The 26371-nt window shown below is 40.7% G+C and overlaps 1 protein-coding gene across 1 annotated transcript in view; it reads left to right on the top strand.

Annotated features, from left to right (window-relative positions):
• Positions 1-26371, top strand: part of DNAH5 (dynein axonemal heavy chain 5) — a 330796-nt gene that overhangs the window by 70108 nt on the left and 234317 nt on the right. The window contains exons 4-15 of the mRNA XM_086361232.1: positions 1574-1734; positions 2951-3172; positions 6024-6161; positions 6940-7116; positions 8513-8626; positions 9554-9661; positions 12429-12551; positions 13674-13889; positions 17204-17311; positions 22282-22367; positions 23788-24109; positions 25073-25279. Coding sequence (XP_086217358.1) covers positions 1574-1734; positions 2951-3172; positions 6024-6161; positions 6940-7116; positions 8513-8626; positions 9554-9661; positions 12429-12551; positions 13674-13889; positions 17204-17311; positions 22282-22367; positions 23788-24109; positions 25073-25279 — 1982 coding nt within the window. The remainder of the gene's footprint in view (positions 1-1573; positions 1735-2950; positions 3173-6023; positions 6162-6939; positions 7117-8512; positions 8627-9553; positions 9662-12428; positions 12552-13673; positions 13890-17203; positions 17312-22281; positions 22368-23787; positions 24110-25072; positions 25280-26371) is intronic.

The following is a 26371-nucleotide window of genomic DNA, read 5'->3' as shown; positions in this document are numbered from 1 at the left end:
CTATAACCCAGTTAAAAAAAAAAGAATAAAAGTTCCCATGGTTGCGTCCAATTACAAACACAGCCTCAATTCAGAAAGTAAAAATATCCAGTTGATCAAAACTAGTTGATCTAAAGTTAAATCTCTTCCACTCTTGGCCCTCCCCCTTTCCTTTCATCCCACCCACCTTTGCAGCAGAGGCCTCTGAGGGTCAGTATCTGCAGTGGGAGAGGAGCAGATGGTCTCCTTTTCTCCTTCAACTCACCCCTCCACCCCCTACCCACATCCTGTTAACCACAGTTTTTGAGTGTGTCAGGGCAGAGATAAGAGGGAAGAGGGAGCAGTGAAGTTTTTACTTGGCTGGCACCTGTTGTGAGCTAGCTGACCTGGAATTCTCGGGCCTTGCTCAGATGAGATGTCAGAGGAACAAAAGACGAAGTTAACTTGCTCCACGTAAATGGCTAGGACGTGCAGCCGGAGGTGGAAACCCTGGGAGACTGACTGTGGAGCCCACATCAGCCATCACTTTGCTGTCCTGCCTCCCCTGCGCCTTTCTGACTCCGGTGATCTGGAGGGCCAGCTGGATCAGAACAACAGGATGTAGAGGTTCTGCAGTCATAACTGGATTTGGATCTTGGCTCTCCTGGTGTGTGACTTGAGGCGGGTCACAGCTGTCCTCAGGGTTGCAAGCAGTTTCAAAAACGTAGACATGGTACGAGCCGGGGCTTCCCAGGTGATGCTAGTGGTGAAGAACCCGCCTGCCAGTGCAGGAGACATAAGAGCTGTGGGTTCGATCCCTGGCTCAGGAAGATCATGGCATGGCAACCCACTCCAGTATTCTTGCCTGGAAAATCCCAGAGGAGCCTGGAGGGCTACAGTTCAGAGGGTTGCAAAGAGTCGGACCTGACTGAAGACTTAGCACGCATGCATGGTACTGAGCAGAAGCCCTGATGCACAACATTTACCAGTAGATGCTGTCTCCTCCTTCACCCTTTCTCACTGGCCCCTTGATGGCCCCATCAAGGATGACTTGCAGCTCCAGCAAGAATTTGCTCTGGACTGAACTCTCTTATCGGAGAAGGCAATGGCACCCCACTCCAGTACTCTTGCCTGGAAAATCCCACGGATAGAGGAGCCTGATAGGCTGAAGTCCATGGGGTTGCACAGAGTTGGACACAACTGAAGTGACTTAGCAGCAGCAGCAGCAGAACTCTCATTCCTATTTCTTCCATTTCTGTTTTTCCCTGGAGCACCAATTTTGAAGTGAACTTGTGGTCTGGAATTAAGCAGATCCTTTCATTTACTTTTTATTCTTTATTTTTTATTGAAGTATAACTGACTTACAATATTAGATTCATTTCAGGTGTACAGCACAGGGATTCAGTATTTTTGTCTGTCGCAAAATGATCACTATATAAAACAGATCCTTTGAGATTCCTTTAGGGTTCAGGCTAGAGGTGGTCCAAGGGATGGAGCTTGTAGGGCACCAGGATGAGTCAACATGACAGTGTTTTAACAGGGAAGCCTCATTCTAAGAGATGACCATGTGGACGTAGTATAGCATTTGTGGGACTAAAATCCTTTTCATTTGTAGGGCAACTTGGCTCTCCAGGAGAAGTAAACTCTGTTTCTGGAAAGATGAAAAAACCCAAGGTGTTTGTGACCGAGGGAAAAGATGTTGCTCTTACTGGGGTGTGTGTGTTCTTCATCAGGACCAACCCTGCCAGAGCTATCACCCCTGAGAACATCCATCGGGTAAGAGGCAACAGCTCCTGAATTACCAAAAATCACAAAAATTCTACCCCCAAGATACCTTCCCATGGAGACTACCACTGTATTCATTAAATATTTAAAACTGCTTTCACAGCAATATTTTCAAATCACTTAAAGTAAGCAGTCAAGAGGATGGTTCCTTTAAATCTGTTGAATAAGAGGAATTAATAGTCAGTTTATTAATGAAAATTGATATAACATTATATGTATCTGTGTGAATGTAAAACAGTGAGATTTTTTTCTTTCAAAAAGAATTTCCTGGGACTTCCCTGATGGTCCAGTGGCTTAAACACCATACTCCCAGTGCAGGGAGCCCAGGTTCAATTCCTGGTTAGGGAACTAGATCCTGTTTGCCACAGCTAAGAATTTGCAAGCCACAACTGAAAATCCTAAGTGCCACAGCTAAGACCCAGTGTAGCCAAAAATAAATGAATATTAAAAAAGAATTTCCTTTCTGGCTTACTTCACTTTGCATAATAGGCTCCAGTTTCATCCACCTCGTTAGAACTGATTCAAATGGATTCTTTTTAATGGCTGAGTAATACTCCATTGTGTATATGTACCACAGCTTTCTTATCCATTCGTCCGCCCATGGACATCTAGGTTGCTTCCATGTCCTGGCTATATAAACAGTGCTGCGATGAACATTGGGGTACATGTGTCTCTTTCAATTCTGGTTTCCTCAGTGTGTATGCCCAGCAGTGGGATTGCTGGGTCATAAGGCAGTTCTATTTCCAGTTTTTTAAGGAATCTCCACACTGTTCTCCATAGTGGCTGTACTAGTTTGCATTCCCACCAACAGTATAAGAGCGTTCTCTTTTCTCCACACCCTCTCCAGCATTTATTGCTTGTAGACTTTTGGATTGCAGCCATTCTGACTGGCGTGAAGTGGTACCTCATATGGTTTTGATTTGCATTTCTCTGATAATGAGTGATGTTGAGCATCTTCTCATGTGTTTGTTACAGCTCATTTATTTATTTGGCTGCTCTGGGTCTTAGTTGTGGCATGTGGGATCTAGTTCCCTGATCAGGGGTCTAACTTGGGCCCCCTGCGTTGGGAGCGTGGAGTCTTAGCCACTGAACTACCAGGGAAGTCCCTGCTTTACTCATTTGGCAGGTCTCCATTTACGAATGACAGTAGCTAGATTGCAGTTGAAGATCCTTTTTACGATAAAGGTTTTTCCCCAATGTTTTGCAGGAGGTGAGCTTCAACATGCTTGACACCGCAGACGGGGGTCTGCTCAACAGCATGAGACGTTTGCTGTCTGACATCTTCATTCCCGCTCTCAGAGCCACGAGCCATGGCTGGAGTGAGCTTGAGGGCCTTCCAGAAGCCTCCAGCCTTCGGCAGGAGTTCCTGGGCTCCCTGGAAGGCTTTGTGAGCATCCTGGCCAGCGCACAGGAGAGTTTGAAGGAGAAGGTAAGAACAACTATGTTATTTCTTCAAAAAGTATCTGATGGTGAACAAATCAACACCTAGGTGTGTAATACTTCTCTTAGAGGGTCTTGATTCCACTACTTTGCAAATCTTGAAAATATATTGTGTGTGCTTTATTGTCCCTTGAAAATGTGGTGGTGACTAGATTTAAATTCCTGTCATTTGGAGCAATGAGTGCTTTGTGGGTTCCTTAGAAATACTGGCCATGGTTTTTTACTCTGTCATGTCAGATGTTGGACTGCAAGAAGAGCATGAAGTGCTTCTGGTATTGCTCTGCAACTTAGAAGGAGAAATTTGGAGCCAGAGTGTGGTGTGTGTTTCAGGGGTGGTGGTGATGGGGAGGTTGGGGGGTGATGATGATGGTAGGGATGGGAGGAAATTTTGAAGAGGCAGGAGGAGAGACGAATGGATATATCTGAAGACAGATTGGGTCCTGTGGTCCAGCCAGTGATCTAAAGGGCCATTAAGAAGAAGTTTGGCAGGGACTTGCCTGGTGGTCCAGTGGATAAGACTCCATGTGCCAAATGCAGGGGGCCTCGGTTCAATCCCTTGTCAGGGAACTGAAGGTGAAAGTGTTAATTGCTCAGTCATGTCTGACTCTTTGCAACCCCATGGACTGTTGCCCACCAGGCTCCTCTGTCCATGGAAATCTCCAGTCAAGAATACTGGAGTGGGTTGCCATTTCCTTCTCCGGGGATCTTCCCGACCCAGGGATCAAACCTGGGTCTCTTGTGTTGGCAGATGGATTCTTTACTGTCTGAGCCATCAGGGAAGCAGAGACTACTTGATTTTTAAAGACATAATAAGAAGGAAGAATACCGGAGTGGGTAGCCATTTCTTTCTCCAGAGGATCTTCCTGACCCAGATGTCGAACCCAGGTCTCCTTCACTGTAGGCAGATCCTTTGCCGTCTGTGCCATCAGTGAAGCCCCGCTGTCAGGGGACTAAGATCCCATAAGCCTATGTGATGCAACTACAGAAGCCTGCCTGTCACAGTGAAGACCCAGCACAACCACACACACACATACACACACAAAGAATAAGTTTGGCATTTGTGGGAGGATTTGGCATCAGTAAAATTTGTGCCACCTACAGTGAGCCTGTGTTAGTGATTCCTTGGGGTAGAAGGTGGGGTGAATGCAAAACCATGACAGATGACAGCCCAGATAAGGCATGAGTGGGAGACACAGAAATGGATCCTGTGAGACCAATGACAAGATAATGCTCACTGCTCTCCAGGAAATACTGAGACCCTTTGGGACCTATTGGGATGTTGGCAGGGAGGCAGACAGTAGGCTTTCTAAACGATGTGGGATGGGGGAGTTGAGTAAATGATATCCACACAGGGGGAGTTGGCTCCAGCGAACATTTGAGTTATATTCGTAGTTGACTATGATGCAGGCCACCTAAATGCAAGTTGAACTAAATTAAATAGTTATTCTCCTGAAAAGAGTACTGCTTCCACAGGGCTCCACTTCATATTGTGGTAGAGGTATTAAAAAAGTGGCTGGATCTCACACAAGAGGGAGGCGGTGCCACTTCACGAAAGGCAGAAGCTTCCCCCATAAAACCAAGGCCAGGTCTAGGAGGCAGGTGGAAGATGCAGTGTTGGGGATGGGTGCTGAAATCTGAATTTAGAGTCTCACAGGGCTAGCTGCACCTTTCCCAGGAGGAAAATGTCCTTATTAAATACTGAGGTACTTCTGGATCGCGTGTGCGCGTGCTAAGTTGCTTCAGTCGTGTCCAACTCTTTGTGACCCTCTGGACCATAGCCCACCAGGCTCCTCTGTCCTTGGGATTCTCCAGGGAAGAGTATTGGAATGGGTTGCCTTTGCCTTCTCCAGGCTTTTGGGTTGAAAATGAAAGTTGCTCAGTTGTGTCCAACTCTTTGTGACCCCATGGACTATACAGTCCATGGAATTCTCCAATCCAGAATACTGGAGTGGGTAGCTTTTCCCTTCATCCAGGGGATGTTCCCAACCCAGGGGTTGAACCCAGGTCTCCTGAATTACAGATGGATTCTTTACCAGCTGAGTCACCAGGGAAGCCCAAGAACACTGGAGTGGGTAGCCTATCCCTTCTCTAGCGGATCTTTCCAACCTAGAAATCCAACCGGGATCGCCTGCATTGCAGGTAGATTCTTTCTGTGAGGGAAGTAAAAAATCCTGGGTTTGTTTTTCTTTTTCTGGCTGTGCCCTGCATGTGATAGGTCCCCAACCAGGGGCTGAGCCCAGGTTCCCTGTAGTGGAAGCATGGATTCTTAACCACTGGACCACCAGGGAAGATCCCTTTGGTTTCTCTGTCAAGTCAAAATCCAACACACCTTCTTTCCTACCCCTCTCCACCCCTCCCTCCCCAAATGAATTGGTGTATTTGCCATTGAACTTAGTAACTATAAGATTTTTTTTTTTTTGGACAGGGACATGAGAGTCTTTCCCTCTGGTTAGTTTCAAAAAAGAATGTGATAGATTAGAGATTACCCTCCCCTCAGTCATTTTTTGAAGGTCCCCATTTTCTTTGGTTTCATGGGTTGATTCTTTAATTTCCAAGTTCCCTATCAATTCCCGAGTTCTGTGATATTGTCTGTCTGTCTGTCTGTCTGCAGTTCACACTTTTTTTTTTTGACACAAAATTTTAATTCAGACCAATCAGCTTTACTGGTGTGCTCAATACCTAAGGAGGATTCCTACACTGATTTCATGAGCGTTTCCCAGGGAGCAGGGTAGTTAGAGAGAATCTCCTTAAGATCCTTCTGGATCAACCAGAAGTGTGTGTGTGTGTGTGTGTGTGTGTAAAGTAACATCATCTTATTCTTTAACTTTCATTGTAATTAGGTGAACCTTCAAAAGTGTGACATATTTGAACTGAAAACCTTGAAGGAACCCATGGACTTCTTGACTCTAGCTAATAACCCTGAGACTATGGAAAAAATAGAAGGTTGTATGAAAGTATGGATCAAACAAACAGAACAGGTAATTTGCAGAAACCAAACATCAGACCTAGCTCTCTGAACACTGACTAGTTCACATGCCATGTGACTGAATCAGCCAGTGGAAGAAGGTTGTATCACATCCCTGTTCCATCTGCCTAAGTATTTTACTGCAAGTCCCTAAAAAAGATGAAAGGTTCATTGCAATGTTAATGTATCGTCATTAGTTAAGAAGAGATAGTAAGAATTCTAGGAGATGACAGGAAATGACTTTACATACTTGTCTACCTAAAACACTGCAGTTGGCCAGGTTTTTCCTCAAGATGTAGTTACTCTGGAGAGAATGCCTATAGGAGTACAGGAGTTTTCTAATTCAATGTGTCTTCCAAAACAAAGCTTTGGACTTAATTGTTAAAAAAAAATTTCAGAAAAGTGAAAGCTAGGTGTTACATCCAATTATTGATGTTACATCAATAATGGAAATTAACCAACTGAAGGCGTGATGACTTCTCAAGGTTGTATTTCTCTGAGGTTCTAAGTGAATAAACCAAAGAAAGTTTCTAAGATCAGGTCCTCCAAAAGTTCATGAAAGCTCCTCAAACAAGTAGTTTTAACTTAGAATGAGTCAACTAAATTTTTTTGAAATTTAAAAAATGGATACATCTCAGGTTAGTAAAAGGCTGTCATTCAAAGCATGCAAATGAATAAAAATATATCATGACTCAGATAGCAGAATTTACTTCTTTCCCTATATTTTGCTTATGTGTAACTTTTAACTCTCCAGCAACTCGTTGGCTCATGGTTCTCCTGTGCATTCACAGGTCCTTGCTGAAAACAACCAGCTGCGGAAGGAGGCGGATGACCTTGGGCCTCGAGCAGAGTTGGAGTACTGGAAAAAAAGACTGTCTAAATTTAACTACCTTTTGGATCAATTGAAGAGCCCAGATGTGAAGGCTGCATTGGCAGTGCTTGCTGCTGCCAAGTCGAAACTTCTCAAGGTTGCTTTTTGCTTTATGAACTGGGAATGGAAATTCTTTATGCATATGTCATAGAGTAATTTGGAACAGAAAAATGTTATTCTACATTAATGAAAAAGTAACTTTAAGATTAAATGATACTGCCCTTTTGTAATTTTACAAACTGTAGAAATAGCCTTTGAATGAAAGGTATTTATTGGCTGGTGTACATGTATGAATGGGCTTCCCTGGTGGCTCAGATGGTAAAGATTCCATCTGCAGTGCAGGAGACCCGAGTTTGATCTCTGGGTGGGGAAGATCCCTCTGGAGAAGGGAATGGCTACCCATTCCAGTATTCTTGCCTGAAGAATCCCATGGACAGAGGAGCCTAGCAATCTACTGTCCATGGGGGTTGCAAAGAATTGGACACAACTTAATGATTAACACATATTCACACACACATATGTATCTGTATTACTAGAGGGCATTGCAAGTCATTAATATGTACCATAATAACATGATTATATATTATGAATTCAGACCAATGAGGAGTAGTAATAATGAAGGCTTAAACTTTTCTAATTTTTTTTTAGAACTGGTGTATTTGTTTTATATTCCTGTGTAACAAATTACCCCAAAACTTCACCACCTGAAACAATAAATATCACCACATAGTCTGTGGGTCAGGGGTTTGGGTGTGGCTTATTGTTGTTATGTAGTCACTGAATTGTGTCCAATTCTTGTGTGACCCCATGGACTGTTGCCCTTCAGGCTCCTCTGTCCATGGGATTTCCCAGGCAAGAATACTGGAGCAAGTTGCCATTTCCTTCTCCAGGGAGTCTTCCTGACCTAGGGATTGAACCTGCATCTCCTGCACTGGCAGGCAGTCTTTACCGCTGAGCCACCTGGGAAGCCCTCAGTGTAGCTTAGCTGGGATCATCTGACTGGACATCTCTTAAGGTTGTTGTCAGGATGCTGGCTCATCTGAAGGCCTGACTGGGGGAGGATCTTCCTCCAGGTTGCCCGTGTGGGATTCAGTTCCTTGCTGTCTGTTGGCTGGAGGCCTCCTTCAGTTCTTGGTCATAGAGAATGTCAGAGTGAGGTGCAAAATGGATTCAGCAGGCTGTGGAGGAGAAGGCGTGTAGGTGTAAATATGAAAGTGCTGCCCCCCTCCCCCCCGTGATGCTCTGTCCTAGTTATTGAAGAGATTTCATGAGAGAAGGCTTGGAAGAGATACCTTTAAACACTTAGTCAAAAAATTTTAATTGCTCTTCAGCGTGGCAGTGCCCCTCACCCCTCTGGATTGAGTTCTATGTAAGAGGCACGGGAGAGACTGAAAGTTGGACCCCTGGGACTTGGGATGACTTTTATGCAGCTGTTAGTTGGAATTTTTTCTATTAATAATTGCGTTAAAATTTCCTTCCTGTATTGTGCGTAGACATGGCGGGAGACGGATATTCGAATCACTGATGCAGCTAATGAAGCGAAGGACAATGTCAAGTATCTGTATACACTTGAGAAGTGCTGTGACCCCTTGTATAGCAGTGACCCTGTGAGTCGAAATTTCCACCTCCTTAGTCTTCTACTCGTGACCCTTTTACACTAGCTGAAATGAGTGTGGAATTTTGGTTCATGAATATTGCAGTTTGTTGGAAAAGTCTTAGAAAACCTCTTTTTATTCTCAAGAAAATTATATGTGCATGTATATGCATACATGTATACACTGATGTTGAAGCTGAAACTCTAATACTTTGGCCACCTGATGCAAAGAGCTGACTCATTTGAAAAGACCCTGATGCTGGGAAAGATTGAGGGCAGGAGGAGAAGGGGATGACAGAGGATGAGATGGTTGGATGGGATCACCGACTCGATGGACATGGGTTTGGGTGGACTCTGGGAGTTGGTGATGGACAGGGAGGCCTGGTATGCTGTGGTTCATGGGGTCACAAAGAGTCAGACACAACAAGCGACTGAACTGAACTAATACATATATATGCATATACACACATGTCTATTTCTACATATATATATTTTCCTATGTTTTCTAAGATATACATTATATTTTAAAAACATTTATTGTATATTCCATTTCCCATAAATATAGCAATTGACATCCTAAACTATACTCAAAACAACTGTGGGAAGAATTATTGGCTGACTTTTAAAAAAAAATCTTTTAACTTTCATTTGTTCCTGGTTTTATTTATTACAAAATTAACTGCTAACACAATCCTTGTCCTTAACAGAATGTTAGTGTTTCTTGCATTGAGACAAAATTTGATTAACTGCATATGACTAAATAATCAAGATGAGATTACTCCTCAATGTGTTATATTTATATAGCATGTTAGATAATATTTTAAAATTTAAATAAAAGTCTTTTACCTAAATTTTATTCTAATGAGGACAGAGTGATTAGTGTGTTAGAATTTTGCTGACTTTGATATGTTGCCCTGAAAAGTTTTGTGCTGTCTTCCAGATATCCATGATTGATGCTATTCCTACTCTTGTAAATGCAATTAAAATGATCTACAGTATCTCTCATTACTATAACACCTCTGAGAAGATCACGTCTCTGTTTGTAAAGGTAAGAGCCTGGTGTAGAGTCCGTGGTCACTTAGATTTCCTTGTCAATGGTTAATGTTGTTTTTTATAATTAGAAATTACCACATTGGCATAATCCAATGTCTCTGTATGCTACAATTTACCAAAAAGACTTAATCTCTTGATAGAAATAGAATTAAGCATACGTGGGAAGCTGATTTTAGCAAATCATAAAGCATTATTTCCCAAAGTAATAATTATAAAATATATTATATTGTTTATGTAATAAAAATGGAAAAAGATTCTTTTTAGAATTTCTTTCCCTATGATATTTAGCACATGATTTCTTCCTATTGGGTGAATTTTAATTAAGAAAAGCTATATTTAACTGGCCATCTTCAGTTTCATATTTTATGTGCTGCTGTTCCAAATTTATTTCATGCCAAGTTGTTTACTTGGTGTTATTAGAACAGTAATCATGGTAATAAAAGCCACTGCAATGTTCCAGTAATCCATAAAGCAATTATAATGATTCTGCCAGAAAACATAATGATGTTTAAACCTTATGTCCTAACTCATAAGTGTTTATGGTGAACATTGTTGCTTTTCCCATTTCCTCTCTAAGAAGGAAATGACTTTTTCATTACCAAGGTGAAAATTTTAAATGTTGTATTAAAATAGAGGCATTTCCCACTCCTCAGGACTGTGTTCAGTTCAGTTCAGTTCAGTTCAGTCATGTCCAATTCATTGCGGCCCCATGGACTGCAGCACACCAGGCTTCGCTGTCCATCACCAGCTCCTGGAGTTTACTCAAACTCATGTCTATTGAGTCGGTGATGCAATCCAACCATCTCATCTGCTCTCATATTTGGGTAGACAGGAGGGGAACCCACAAAATCCTTTTCCATACTCCTCACACTTTAATGTTATGTTGAAGTCAGGAGGGGCGTTTCCCGAGTACAAGACCCAAAAGTCAATCTGTGTTACGATGCATGTCCAGGTTTCATGCACTTTATTTGCAAGGCTTGTTTTAGAACCTAACTGTGAAACCTAATTTGAACCTAATTCTCTCATTTTTTTTTTTTAAATCTCTGATTTTCGAAAACCTTTCATTATGAAAAATTTGCAGCAGGCACAAAAGGAAATATAATTGTATACTGGATCCCCTTGTACATATCACCCAGATTATCCACTGTCAACACATGGCCAGTCTTGTTCCACCTAACCTTTGCACTGCAATCCCAGGCATACATACAGTACAGTCATCCCATTTTCCTTTTAATTTATTAAAATTAAATTTTAATTTTAAAATTTTAAAATTAATAAAATTTTAATTAATTAAAAAATCCCCAGTAGAATTCTGAAGTTTTTTTTTTTTTTTAAGTTTAAAGGGATAAAGTGTTGGCTTTACATACATTATATTTACTCTTTTTTCTATTGTCTTCTGCTTTTGACTTTTCTGCTACAGATCATGGTGTCATGAAATGATCAGGGTGGACAGTTCTTTTCATGGCACTTGGAAACTGTGAGTTAGATTTTTAGAGAAGGCTGCTGAAGAAGGAGACTTAGGAAAGCTCTTGATAGCTTTTAGGTAGGGAAGTGGTTGGCTAAGACATTCATCCTGCATTAACGTGAGGGTCTGAATTGTTGATTTTCTGTAGTGCCTCCAACTCTGTGATTTTACGAATCATTTTGATAATAGGAGCTTCCCTCATGGCTCAGATGGTAAAAGAATCTGCTTGCAATGCAGAAGACTCAGGTTTGATCCCTGGATGGGAAGATCCTCTGGAGAAGGAAATGGCAACCCACTCCAGTACTCTGGCCTGGAAAATTCCATGGATGGAGGAGCCTGGTGGGCTACAGTCCACGGGGTCGCAAAGAGTCAGACACGACTGAGTGACTTCACTTTCACTTTCTTTCACTTTTGATAATAGCTGTGTAGAATTTAAAAAGGTTGACTAGAAGCAGAGAGTAGAATGGGTGGTTGCCAGGGGCTGGAAGAGTGTGGAAAATGGGACGATGTTGGTCAAGGCTGCAAGCTTAGAGTTGTAAGATGACTGAGTTCTGGGGTCTAATGTACAGCTTGAAAGTGAAGGTGAAAGTCACTCAGTTGAGTCTGACTGTTTGTGACCCCATGGACTATACAGTCCACGGAATTCTCCAGGCCAGAATACTCAACTGGGCAGCCGTTTCCTTCTCCAGGGGATCTTCCCAACCCAGGGATTGAACCCAGGTCTCCCACATTGTGGGCAGATTCTTTACCAGCTAAGCCACAAGGGAAGCCCAAGAATACTGGAATGGGTAGCCTATGCCTTCTCCAGGGGATCTTCCTGGCCCAGGAATCGAACCGGGGTCTCCTGTATTGCAGGTGGATTCTTTACCAACTGAGCTATCAGGGAAGCCCCAATATACAGCTTGGTGACTATGTTTAGTATTGTGTTGTATAGTTGAAAATTGCTAAAGAGCAGATGTTAAGTTTTCTCAACACACACGCACACAAATAGTAATTATGTGAGGTGTTGGATGTGTTAGTACTTGATTGTGCTAATCATTCTGTTATGAATATGTATACCAAGCATCACTTGTACACCTTAAGCATAATACAATTTTTGTTTGTCAATTATACCTCAGTAAAGCTAGGAAAAAAGAGAGTTAGTGCTTGATCACACTTGTGAAGGAAAAACATAAACCCAAAGATTTATTCACAGATGTCATACTCAGAGAGGTTAGAAGAGCTGAGGACACTCTAGCCCAGTTTATGCTTGATGGCTGCTTACTGTACTTGACGTCATTTCATTGAAAAATTCCAGGTGACCAATCAGATGATATCTGCATGTAAAGCCTATATTACCAACAACGGAACTGCCTCGATCTGGAGCCAGCCACAGGATGTTGTTGTGGAAAAAATACTATCTGCAATTAAACTTAAGCAGGTAACAGTCAACTTAATAATATATTTAGAATTTAAAAATTATTTTTACATTGTTTTTGCCAATATATCTTAAAAAAAGTATTTATTTCTTTATCTGGCTGTGTCAGGTCTTAGTTGTAGCGTGCGGTATCTTCAGTACATTATGTGGGATCTTGCCTTGCTGTACACAGACTCTCTAGTTGCGACGTGCAGGCTTAGTTGCTCCAAGACATGTGAGATCCTAGTTCCTCTACCAGGGATTGAACCTGTGTCCTGCATTGCCGGACAGATTCTTAACCACTGGACCACTGTGAAAGCCCTGCCAGTTAAATAATTTATCAGTTATCATATCGTGTGGTTGCATATGAAGTCACTTCAGTTGTGTCCAACTTTGTGTCCCTATGGACTGTAGCCCACCAGGTTCCTGTGTCCATGGATTCTCCAGGCAAAAATACTGGAGTGGGTTGCCACGCCCTCCTCCAGGGGATCTTCTTGACCCAGGGGTCGAGCACGAGTCTTTTATGTCTCTTGCGTTGGCAGCAGGTTCTTTACTACTAGTGCCACCTGGGAAGCCCAGTTAAAAAGAATGGTAATCTTTCACTGTTAAGAAAAGTTGAATGTTAGTAAATCAGCCCCACAAATTTATTCACTTACTTTACCCTTTAGGGGACCTTCTATGTCCCAACACCACACAAGTACTAGATATACAAAGATAAAGTCATTTTCCTTAAGCTTCTTATAGACAAACAGGGAGCTAGATGAAGAGCTAGGCTTCTCCTGACACAGTGAGACGCAGGTGGAAAGGCTGCATCTTTGAGTTGTATTATGAACAGTTAGGAGTTTGGACTCCCCTGGTGGTCCAGTGGTTAAGACTCCAAGCTTGCAGTGCAGGGGGCACAGGTTCAATCCCTGGTCGGAGAAGTTCTGCATGCCTCATGGTAAAAAAAAAAAAAAAAAAAAGGAGTTTTCTAGGTTAGGGGTCAGGAAAAGATGACATCCCAGGTTGATGAGTGAGTTGCTCCAGAGGTATGAAACGGAAAGATTTTGTAATTCTACCCTAAATTTGCTACCACCTTCACTTAAGAGAATAAGGCTGATGTCTTTGTTGTGTTCCCTTTCTTGTATTTTGGTTTTTAATTTTAAGGAATACCAGCACTGCTTTCACAAGACAAAACAAAAGCTTAAACAAAATCCAAGTGAAAAACAATTTGAATTCAGTGAGATGTATATTTTTGGAAAATTTGAAACTTTCCACAGACGTCTTGCCAAGATAATGGATATTTTTACAACCTTCAAGATATACTCAGTACTGCAAGATTCTAAAATTGAAGGGCTGGAAAACATGATCACTAAATACCAGGTACTGTACTTCAAAACACAATTTGCTACCTTTATCCAGGAATAAAATTTTAATGTTTTTATGCAAATGACTATTTAGAATGCTTCAAATTATCAGTCTCTAATGCAAAAGATAAGCTTATGGCCCTTAAACAATAAAGCAGTTAAATTTATTTGAGAATTGTGCAATGATGCTAATATATTCTTTCCAGGTATGTGATTATAAGAATGACTTTCCAATAGTCTAAAATTAATCATCATTAGTAAAAGCGTTTTCATTAGTAGCACAAGAAAAATGTTTAAATATAACTTATTATTTCATTTATTCATATAAGAAATATTTAATCAAGCATATACTGTGTTAGGCTCTAGTTGACACTGAATTCTGAGTGATATCTGATTATATTTGCAGTTAAGCATTTTATATGGATTCATGTTAAAAACTAATGAATATAGTCAGGTTTTTTCTTGTTTGGGGACAGTGACACTAAACCTTAATTTTTCTTTTTGTCCTTGAATTTTAAAAGGATCATATAGTTTACTGTCATTCATTGATTTTTCTCCTCTAACAGTTTAGGTCAATATAAGGAATTTTTTCGTTTCCTGAGTATATCAGATTCAGGGAGACAAAGAAAAACCTTTTCTTCCTACCAGGAAATATTTTAGCTGAGCTGTATGTAATCTGCAAGGAAATATTTTAGCTGAGCTGTATGTAATCTGCAAGGTGGATAATCTATTCTTTGAAACTGACAGTTGTGCAGGACAGAGATGGACTATATCCATTTGTATTTCAGTTTGGAATCTAATTAGTTTTCATTCTTAATGAAAAAATAAACTTGGGAGCATATTTCAAAGTTTATTTTTGAAGGAGAAATTGAACTGTACAGCCAAATGCAGATAAAGGCTATTCTAATCTGATAAAATACTGGGAAGAAAAATTGCTTTCAAAATCTCAAGTGGATGTATCAGAATGTAGTGAGATAAAATGTAGATGGTTTGTGAAAGTGTAAGGTGAGATTTTTGTATGTTACAGCCAATGGAAGAAGCTCAAAATGGTGGCCATGGAAATGACACTGAGGCTCCTTGTATGGCTTCAGGGTCCTGTGCACCCCTCTGGCTGCCTCCCCTGCTCCTAGTCTCCTCATTCCGTGTTCTCTGGACACAGGAAAGGCCACCGCAGTCCACCTTTGGCCTTGCAGAGCCTTTCTTCTGGAAAGTTCTGCCTCTGAATCATCAGATGATTCTTTCCTCCTTGTCCTCCAGATCTTGATTAAATACCCTCTCAGTTAAGTTTTCCTCAATCTCTGTTTTATGTCACTTTATGTCATGTTACTTATCACTCTCTGAAACTATCCTGTTCATTTTTTGTGATAAACCTAGATCTCCCTTTCCCCCACGGAAGATATAAAAGCTCCTGAGTGTGGGGATATTTCTTTGTTCTACTCATTCCTGTATCTGCAGAGTTCACTGGCATATAATGGATGTGCAATAAATATCTGACAAGTAAATGATTTAGTAGGTTGAGTTTGATTAGTTGGTTTAAAGGTCATGGTTGCACAGCTTATTTACTCAATATTTTTAAGTGGACCATTAAATCCAGTTATAGAGTAGAATTTTCTAAGGGCCCCAAATCCTTTAAAATATCATCTTAAAATGTAGGAATATAGCTTTTCCATGTTTCTTTTATACACTTCCTGTAACATGATGGGTATCATTATATATATATAGTCATATTATATATAATTGTGTGTATATGTATAAAATTGAAAGCTGTGCTTAGTCATGTCCAACTCTTTGTGATCCTATGGACTGTAGCCCACCAGGCTCCTCTGTCCAAGGAATTCTCCAGGCAAGAATACTGGAGTGGGTTGCTATTTCCATGTATATATATATATATATATACACACACATATATATATATATATATATACACACACATATATATACACACACACACACACACATATACACATGCAATTGTACACATATATTTTATATACACAATTATATATGTATATATACACCTGCAATCATATACATATATTGGAGAAGGAAATGGCAACCCACTCCAGTATTCTTACCTGGAGAATCCCATAGGCAGAGGAGCCTGGCAGGCTACAGGCCATGGGGTCACAAGAATCAGACATGACTTAGTGACTAAACCACCATCACCAACCTGCAGCCTGTATTTTTGGGGCCTTCCTGGTGTCTCAGTTGGTTGGGACTATCCCCTGGAGGAGGGCATGGCAGAATCCCCATGGACAGAGGAGCCTGGCGGGCTGCAGTCCATGGGGTCACAGAGAGTCAGACATGACTGAATGACTAAGTACTGCACACAGCACTACTGTGTGAATATATATGTACATACAGTTGTATGTATATACAACTGTATACACAATTGTAAACTTGATTATACAATTATGAACTATATACACAGTAGTAAACTTGGTTCAAGAATTTATGCAACTTAGGCACTTTTGTCTATTGAGAGATTTGAGTTGATGTTTAAATGGAAATGGCTTTGAAGAAGCATTTGTGGAAGCTGGTCCAATGTTCTTCATAAAAATTATACGCCTCTGTCAACAGTGTGGGCACCCAAGTTTGAGAATGGCTTAGTACCTGGTTAAGAATGATCACAGAGCATTAGAGCTCATTATTCAGAGCAAACAAAACTTCAGATAATAGTATTTTCTAGAAGATGAGTTTCCTAATCTGTACTCTTATAGTAACAGATTGCAGCTTTGCAGGGCAGGAGGAAGCAATTAATTCTAGAGATTCTTTAAATGGTAGATTGTGGTCTGATATTTTATTTAGGACATTTGAAGCTTGGAAGGTAGCTCTTGACCTGTAGCTACTATAATATAATTGCACTCTTCCTAAGTTGTTTGCATTCTGTTAAAGTCTATTTTCTGAGAAGACAAACTTTTTAATGAAAAATATTTTAGCAAATTCTACTTTAGGCTTCTTTTTTATTATTTCAGATGTAATTTGTAAGAAATTTTTAGATAGAACATCCACTTTTCAGATGTGGTTTTTATTTATTTTATTTTTTTTAAATTTTATTTAATTTTTAAACTTTACGTAATTGTATTAGTTCTTTTCTTCAAGAATACATAAAGTCTCATGAAAATGCTTCCAAGTGGTTTCTCTGAATGCACCAGGCAACATTATACTGCCTATAATATGCATGATGCAATGAGAATGATTAAAGAAGTAAGGCTTCTCTGAAGTTGATTTTTGGGGAATGATTGCACAGGCTGTATATTTAAAGGTCATATTTAGGTAAATAATGCAAGAACATTGAAATATTGTCTTATTTGTTTCCTTCTATTTCAGGGTATTGTTGCCACCATAAAGAAAAAGGAGTATAATTTCTTAGACCAGCGGAAAATGGAATTTGAGCAGGATTATGAAGAGTTTTGCAAGCAGATTAATGACCTTCATGTAGGTTGTATAATAACATTCCTGTTGACAGTCTGGTGTTTACTTTTTCCATTCTGTGTCATGCTGCTAATCATTACCCATTCAGAAGGAAGAGGCATCTTCATCACGGAGGTGACCGATAGCGGGCTTGGCCTGCATTTTATGATTTCAGATGAATAATTGAAGGTTCTTTCTCCTGGATTAAAGGTTCATAAATACAGCTTTGGATAACGAGCTGTAATCACAGATTTCTGCATGTGTTTCATTTTAGATCTTAGAAAATTAACTGTTATCCTCTGTTGAAACATAGTGTTATTAGAATATAGAAATTAGTTTCCGTTTGTTACTTTATAGCAGTGATTATGACCAATGATAGCTTGAGCAAATGGTCATTGATGTTCGGCGGATCCCAAAGGCAGGAGACTAGCTGGCCTTGAAACGGTGGTACCAGGGCTGACTCAGCACCTTGACCCGACTTGGTCTTAAAGCCCTGTTCTCTTCATTCTCCTTCCCTTCCTCCTGCTTTCCCCACTCTCTCCGGTCACTGCAGGTCAGCGCACAGGAGCAGGTTACGGCCATCAGAAGCTTCTGAGGACATGCCATGGACCCACTCTTAGCTCCCAATGTCTAAGGACGGGTTGGGTTGGTCAGCGTTCCAGTGTTGTGCCTCATTACTGTGGGGTCATATGGTAAATGCAGAGGGCGTGGGACCCCCTGGCATGGCTGGGTGTATTTATTACCAGATGAGAAGAGCCAGGGAGGGTAAGTTTGGGAGACACACTAATGGATGTCCACCTTAATCAACGTGCAGACTTCTTCCCATGTTTTCTGACGATAAAATGAAAATGGCTGTTCTGTTCCTTCTTTTCCAGAAATTTTGGCTTGAAATACGCTTGTACACTTCAAGGGAGAAAGAGCTCTGAGTCATTTTTGGAAGGATGGGTTCAGTGTAGAAGGCATTATAATAAAACTTGCTAGTTCTGTATGTCAGGTCTGTTCTAGGCACTTTATAGGTGTTAATTCATTTAATACTCACAATAATCTGATAAAGTGTGTATTCTTATTACACTGTTTCTGGAAAGGAGGAAACTGAGGCATGGTGAAGTTAAGTGACTTTCCCACAGTCACAGAGGTGTTGACTGGTAGGCAGTCTGGCTCTAGGATTCAGGTTTTGTTTTTTTTTTACTGGTTTACAATTTTTTAAAATTAATTTATATATTTTAATTGGAGGCCAGTTACTTTACAATATTGTGGCGGTTTTTGCCATATATCAACATGAATCAGCCATGGGTGTACATGTGTCCCACCATCTTGATTCAGGTTTTTAACCATTATTTTACAAGACAAATTTCAGGTGATGGAAAGATAGAGCGCTTGTAATAATATAAGCAATGAGCTCTTTGGGGGCTGACTCAGACATGAGATCTGTGGATCTTGATCTCTCATGGGAAATGGATGAGCAACGGCAGATCCTGAGTGTGTGCGTCATGGTCAGTGTTGATTCGTCGTCTTTCTGTGTGTGTCCTAGCAGTTTCTGATCGCACAGCACTGGAGGAGTTTGTATGCTGGATGCAGGTAGATGGTGAACACCTCGAGGGCAGGAACTGTGTTCATTCCTATCTATGTCTCCAGGCCCTAGCGGATGGGACTTTATATAACTGGAGACCAAAGGATGTTTGCTGGATTACTGTATGATTTGTGGTAAGAACTAGGCCCTGGTGGCTCAGTGGAAAAATGCCCGCCTGCAATGCAAGAGCTGCAGCTTTGATCTCTGGGTCAGGAAGATCCCCTGAAGAAGGGAATGGCTGCCCACTCCTGTATTCTTGCCTGGAGAATCCCCATGGACAAAGGAGCCTGGAGGGCTACAGTCCAAGGGGTGACAAAGAGTCAGACACAACTTTGCTGCTAAACCACCACTACCACCATCAGACTCTGTTAAGTGAAGTAGGACAGGCAGAGAAACACAACTGCGTGATATCACTTATATATGGAATCTAAAAAACACAGTAAACTAGTGGATATAAGAAAAGAGAAGCAGATTCATAGATATAGAGAACAATTTCCCTACTTACTAGCAGTGGGGCGAGGGAAGGGGAGGCAAGGTAGAGGTAGGGGACTAAGAGGTAGAAGCTATTAGGTATAGAATAAACTACAAGGATAATATTGTACAACATGGGGAATATAGCCAATATTTTGCAATAACTATAAATGAGTATAACCTTTAAAAAAATGGAGTATAACCTGATGTTGAAGCCGAAACTCCAACACTTTGGCCACCTGATGCGAAGAGCTGACTCATTTGAAAAGACCTTGATGCTGGGAAAGATTGAAGGCAGGAGAAGAAGGGGATGACAGAGGATGAGATGGTTGGATGGCATCACCGACTCAATGGACATGAGTTTGAGTAAGCTATAGGAGTTGGTGATGGACAGGGAGGCCTGGAGTGCTGCAGTCCACGGGGTTGCAGAGAGTCGGGCACGACTGAGTGAACTGAACCGAACCTTTAAGAAAATCACATCCAATTCCCACATATATTAGGACATCAGATTTGGAAAAAATCACAGCTTTTACTTTAAATGGCACATAAACTAAATGACACAATGAAATGTTTGTTTTAAGAAAAAATGGAAAAGAAAGATAATTATGGATATGATAGCAAAGCATAAGAACTAGATTTATTGTAATTAAACATGCATTGTCATTAAATTAATTATGTAAATAAATTAATGTAATGTAATTAAATATCAATAACCTCAGATATGCAGATGATACCACCCTCATGGCAGAAAGTGAAGAACTAAAGAGCCTCTTGATGAAGGTGAAAGAGGAGAGTGAAAAAGTTTGCATAAAGCTCAACATTCAGAAAACTAAGATCATGGCATCTGGTCCCATCACTTCATGGCAAATAGATGGGGAAACAGTGAAAACAGTGGCTGACTTTATTTTTCTGGGCTCCAAAATCACTGCCATCAGATGGTGATTGCAGCCATGAAATTAAAAGACGCTTACTCCTTGGAAGAGAAGTTATGACCAACCTAGACAGCATATTGAAAAGCAGAGACATTACTTTGCCAACAAAGGTCCATGTAGTCAAGGCTATGGTTTTTCCAGTGGTCATGTATGGATGTGAGAGTTGGACTATAAAGAAAGCTGAGTGCCTAAGAACTGATGCTTTTGAACCATGGTGTTGGAGAAGACTCTTGAGAGTCCCTTGGACTGCAAGGAGATCCAACCAGTCCATCCTAAAGGAAATTAGTCCTGAATATTCATTGGAAGGACTGATTCTGAAGCTGAAACTCCAAAACTTTGGCCACCTGATGCAAAGAGCTGAGTCATTTGAAAAGACCCTGATGCTGGGATAGATTGAGGGTAGGAGGAGAAGGGGACGACAGAGGATGAGATGGTTGGATGGGATCACCGACTCAATGGACATGGGTTTGGGTGAACTCCGGGAGTTGGTGATGGAAGGGAGGCCTGGCGTTCTGCAGTTCATGGGGTCTCAAAGAGTCGGCACACGACTGAGCGACTGAACTGAACTGAACTTAACTGAAACATGCATTGACTGTACATTAAATGCATATTAGGCTTCTATGCTGTAGGTTATGGGTACAGAAGTAGATAGAGTTGATTGGCCCTTAAAGATCGCATCTGACATGTAACATGATTGAAATATAAGTACATATATGTTAGAACAAAGTAATGAATATATCTTAAAAATGGCAAATAGTGGCTAAAATGACTAATTATAAAAGTATAATATTCTGATATTGTACCAGCAAGTGAGGCTTCAAAGATAAGTTGACATGTTCCAAACAAGTCCTAGAGAACTTATTTTTTAATATAAATTTATTTATTTTAATTGGAGGCTAATTACTTTACAATATTGTATTGGTTTTGCCATACATTGACATGAATCAACCATGGGTGTAGATGTATTCCCCATCCTGAACCCCCCTCCCACCGCCTTCCCCGTCCCATCCTTCTGGGTCATCCCAGTGCACCAGCCCTGAGCAACCTGTTTCATGCATTGAAACTGGACTGGAGATTTTTTTCACATATGATAATATACACTTATAAGGAGGACAGGTGGATTCTTTACCATCTGAGGCACCAGGGAAGCCCCATAAAGATTTACTGTGTCCTAAGTTAGAGAGACGGAGAAGGCAATGGCACCCCACTCCAGTACTCTTGCCTGGAAAATCCCATGGACGGAGGAGCCTGGTAGGCTGCAGTCCATGGGGTCGCTAGAGTCGGACACAACTGAGTGACTTCCCTTTCACTTTTCACTTTCATGCATTGGAGAAGGAAATGGCAACCCACTCCAGTGTTCTTGCCTGGAGAATCCCAGGGAGGGGGGAGCCTGGTGGGCTGCCGTCTATGGGGTCGCACAGAGTCGGACACGACTGAAGCAACTTAGCAGTAGCAGTAGCAAGTTAGAGAGATGGTCAGAGCAACCTGCTGGGCTACAGTCCACAGCATCACAAAGTGTCGGACATGACTTAGCTACTGAGCACAATAACTAGAGATACTAAGCATCTTTTCATGTGCTTGTTGGCTATTTGTGTATCTTTGTATAAATTAAAGGGAGGGAGTGGAAGCGTTGTGAATGCTCTAGTTCTGCACAGTTTATACTTGGATACTTTTATATAGTGATAACCTCTGAGGGTTTAGTTAGGTAGGCTAACTGTACAATTCTTCAGTTCAGGAAGATTTCCTGGTCCTAAGACATGATGTTTGCTGTAGAAATACATGGCCCAGTATCCCTGGGTCCTGCGCCAACCCCCTGACTGCTCTGGCTCTCAAGGCCCTCTTTGTCTGGCTTCTGGACATTTATCTTCCTTTAAGCTTAGATGAGCATTACATCTGCTGCTGTATTTTGTCCTGTAGGGTGCGTGTTTGTAGAGAATGGGGAACTCTTTTATCTTGTTGCTAAATAGGATTTCTTTGCAATGTTAACCCATTGTTCATTGTCAGACTTCATTCTGTTTCAGAAAGAGTTGCAGAAGTTCATGGATGCTACATTTGAAAAGATTCAAAACACAAATCAAGCTCTAAGTATGTTAAAGAGATTTGAAAGGTAAAAATTTGAAAGACTTCTAAGTTCTGTTTTCCAAATTGGGATAATATGAACATAGTTTAGCCTACATTATTATTGTTATTATTATTTCATACTCTAATGGGAAGAAAATCCTCTCTTGACAATCTGAATAACAAGACCACAGATTTAAGTTCTTCAGAGGATTACGGGTTTATTTCCTCTCAGCTTTGAAGTACCTTGTGACTGCCTATCACAATAGCAGTTAATGTTTAAGTAATTTGAAGAAACTCTTACCAATAGTTTTGACTAGGTTTTAAGGATTGATACTATTTAAAAAAAAACTGAAACACTTCAGGGAATTCCTTGGCGGTTCAGTGGTTAGAACTCTGCATTCTCACTGCCAAGGGCCAGGTTCACTTTCTGGCTAGGGAACTAAGATCCCACGAGACATAAAAAACAAAACAAAACAAAACAAAAAAAGCTCACAGCCACTCTATTGCCATATGATTGATGGGCTGATTCCATTTTTTTTTTTTTTTATAATTTTGTTTTAAGATCTTTATTGAATTTGGACTTCCCTTATGGCTCAGATGGTAAACAATCTGCCTGTAATGGGGGAGAGCGGAGTTCACTCCCTGGGTCGGGAAGATGCTCTGGAGAAGGAAATGGCAACCCACTCCAGTATTCTTGCCTGGAGAATCCCATGGACAGAGGAGCCTGGTGGCCACAGTCCGTGGGATCACAAAGAGTTGAACATGACTGAACAACTAACAAACCTTAAATTTGTTGCAATGTTGCTTCTGTTTTATGTTTTGGTTTTGGGCCAGGAGGCCTGTGAGATCTTAGCTCCCCAAGCAGGGATTGAACTGACACCCCCTGTGTTGGAAAGGGAAGTTTTAACCATTGGACTGCCCATTTTGCTTTTTTACCATGCAAGTAAATACTTCATTCTCTTCCATCAGCATATATATATATATATATATATATATATATATATATATATAGGCTGTTCAAGGTAGTTCTTTTATGTATTGATAGGACAAAAAATTAGTAAAAATATAAAAATGTAATTTTCAAGTTTCACTTACAGGACATATATAGGTTCCATACAACAATATTTATGAAGAATAACTATGGAATAGACCATAAAAAATGAATTAAAAATTTCAAATACCCATTATCATATGGACCAAGTTTTTTAACCACAATGCAATTAAATTAGACCTCAAAAACGTATGCTTAGAACTTTTAGGTCTCCTCTTTTGGATAAAAAAACTCCTAGAAATTTAAATATATTTAGATCTAAACAATAATGAAAAGACAAGATACCAAGTCTCCTGGCATGCAGTTAAAAAGATAATAAATATGTCAGCATATGTTTTAAAATTAGTCTTAATAGACAGAAGTTCTCAATATCATCCCATTAATTCAAGCCTTTCACTTAAAAAAAAAATAACAGATTGAACATACCTAATCTTGGTATTGATGACAAGTACCAGCGTATCCTTGAAAACTACGGGGCTGACATTGATATGATCTCGAAGCTGTATACAAAGCAGAAAAACGACCCACCTTTGGCTCGAGACCAGCCTCCCATTGCTGGGAAGATTCTGTGGGCCCGGCAGCTCTTCCACAGGATTCAGCAACCAATGCAGCTTTTTCAGAAGCACCCATCCGTGCTCCGGACTGCGGAAGCGAAGCCAGTGATTCGCAGTTACAACAGGGTGGCCAAGGTCCTCCTGGAGTTTGAGGTTCTCTACCACAGGGCGTGGCTTCAACAAGTGAGTCTGACTTAACGCTACGATGATGCTGCCACTGTCAGATCCATGGGGAATCCTCTACTACCTTAGGCAGTTTTACTCCTGTGGAAAGTTGACTTTGTGTCTATTTTATAAGACAGGGTTGGTTGACTGCAAGTAATCAGTCAAAGAGTATAATATGTTCATGAAGGATAATAGTTTTTAATTTTGGAAAAAAATCATAAAGCCAGGTAACAGAAACTTATTTTTATTTAATTTATAAACTCCTAAGGAAGAAGATCTTGTTTATTGCTTTCTTTACCTGGTTGATTGGTATTTCTTTTTTTGTTTTTCCACTAAGCTCCTTTTTTCTCCATTAAGTGTCCATAAACACCAGCATGCATGTTAAGCAAAGTTTTAATTTTTATTTGGTCATACTGGGTTAATCCAATTATATTTCATACCCTACCAACACTTGTATTTCTTGGTAGATTGGCAGGAAGTATTTTGGAGGATAAAATTCAGCCTAACAAGGCCTCTAAAATGGTATCTCACTTTCCTAGTTCAACTTTTGATGTCTGAATCAATAACAGATGTCTCTGTAGTGTTTTTCATTGCTTTTCTAGATAAATGAAAACTGAGTTAAGTAGGTTTCTTGAAACTTTTATTAGGAAAAACAACTGAGTTGGCATGAAGGTGTCAGGGAGCAAAGTGACTTTTGAGAAGTCATCTCTACTGCAGTATCCACTTACCAAATACAACAGATTCATGACCAACGCATTTTGTTGAACTAACTGTACATTACCACCAAGAGTTTTAAGGCTTTCTTTTCCCACCTAAAAGTGAAGTTAGGAAAAGAGTAAGAGACCCCATTGTCCTTAGTTTGCGAAGCTCAAACCCATGAAAGGACACACAATGATCTTTATTCCCAGAAAAGGGTGAGTTTGATACCCCGTTATATGCACTGAACTCTCTAATAATAGTAATGTTGCTCTTTCCTCACAGACTGAAGAAATTCATGTAGGACTTGAGGCTTCTTTATTGGTGAAGGCTCCTGGCACAGGGGAACTGTTTGTAAACTTTGATCCTCAGATACTAACCTTATTTAGAGAAACCGAGTGCATGTCACAGATGGGTCTACAAGTTTCACCCTTTGCAGCTGCTCTTTTCCAGAAACGAGACACATACAAGAAGAACTTCAGTAACATGAAGGTATGGAACTTTAATTTTTTTCCCATCTTGGGTTCATTACAAAATGCATTTTTCTTTTTTACAAAATTCATTTAGTGCAACACCAGTGTGCATTAAAAAAAAAAAAAATCTAGTGGTGTGTCACTGTTGAGGAACAGAAAGTCCCCAGGATGACTGTAGTGGAGTGACTGAGGCCAGAAAGTAGAGTTGGCAAAGGCCAGGTCCTTACAGAGCTTGTAAACTAAGGGTACGTGTTTGGGTGTACCAGGAAGCCATTAGAGGAGTCTGAGCAGGAGAAAAAGGTGTGGTGTCCTTTACCATAAAAACAATCTTGCTGCTAGGTGATTTTTAAGGGACAGGAGGGTCCCTGTGGGGGCTTCCTGGGTGGCTCAGGGGTAAAGAATTTGCCTGCCAAGGCAGGAGACTTCCTTGGGTTGGGAAGATCCCCTGGAGGAGGGAATAGCAACTCACCCCAGTATTCTTGCCTAGGAAATCCCATGGACAGAGGAGCCTGGGAGGCTATTGTCCACGGGACCAAAAAATAGTCAGACACGACTTAGTGACTGAACAACAACAAAGGGTCAGTGTGAAGCCAGTTTGCAGGCTGCTGTGCCGATTTAGGATGGAGAAGATGGTGGCTGAACCTAGATGCAGTTGCATAGTAGATCAGTGGATTAGCGAATGGTGTCAACAGGCAGGTTATGAGAGAACTCAAGGGTGATACCTTTGTTTTTAGTGTGAGCAACTCGATGGGTTTACTCAAAGTGGGGCTAACATACACTATTGTTATTGTTCAGTCGCTAAGCTGTGTCCGACGCCTTGACTGTGTTGCTCGTGTTCTGCCCACATGTTCAATAACCTGCTGTGGCTCTGAATGGAAATTACACTCATGGAGTTGGTAAAGACTGGAACTAGTTTGTTTTGGGGGGCCGAAGGGAATCAATAACTCCCATCTCAAGTATAAGATGATTTTTTAGAGATTGAAGTAGAGGTGTTGTCCATGCAGATTATGTCTTTCTGGAGTTGAGTGGAGAAGTCAAAGTTGAAGACATGGTTTTGAGGGTTATCAGAGTATATATGTGAAGTGAAGTCACACGTGAAGTGAAGTTGCTC

Source organism: Bos grunniens, chromosome 20 (assembly GCF_055505025.1).
Source record: "Bos grunniens cultivar Pamir isolate PY7600 chromosome 20, Bosgru_T2T1.0, whole genome shotgun sequence".
Taxonomy (NCBI): domain Eukaryota; kingdom Metazoa; phylum Chordata; class Mammalia; order Artiodactyla; family Bovidae; genus Bos; species Bos grunniens.
This window is presented reverse-complemented; position numbering and strand designations above follow the sequence as displayed.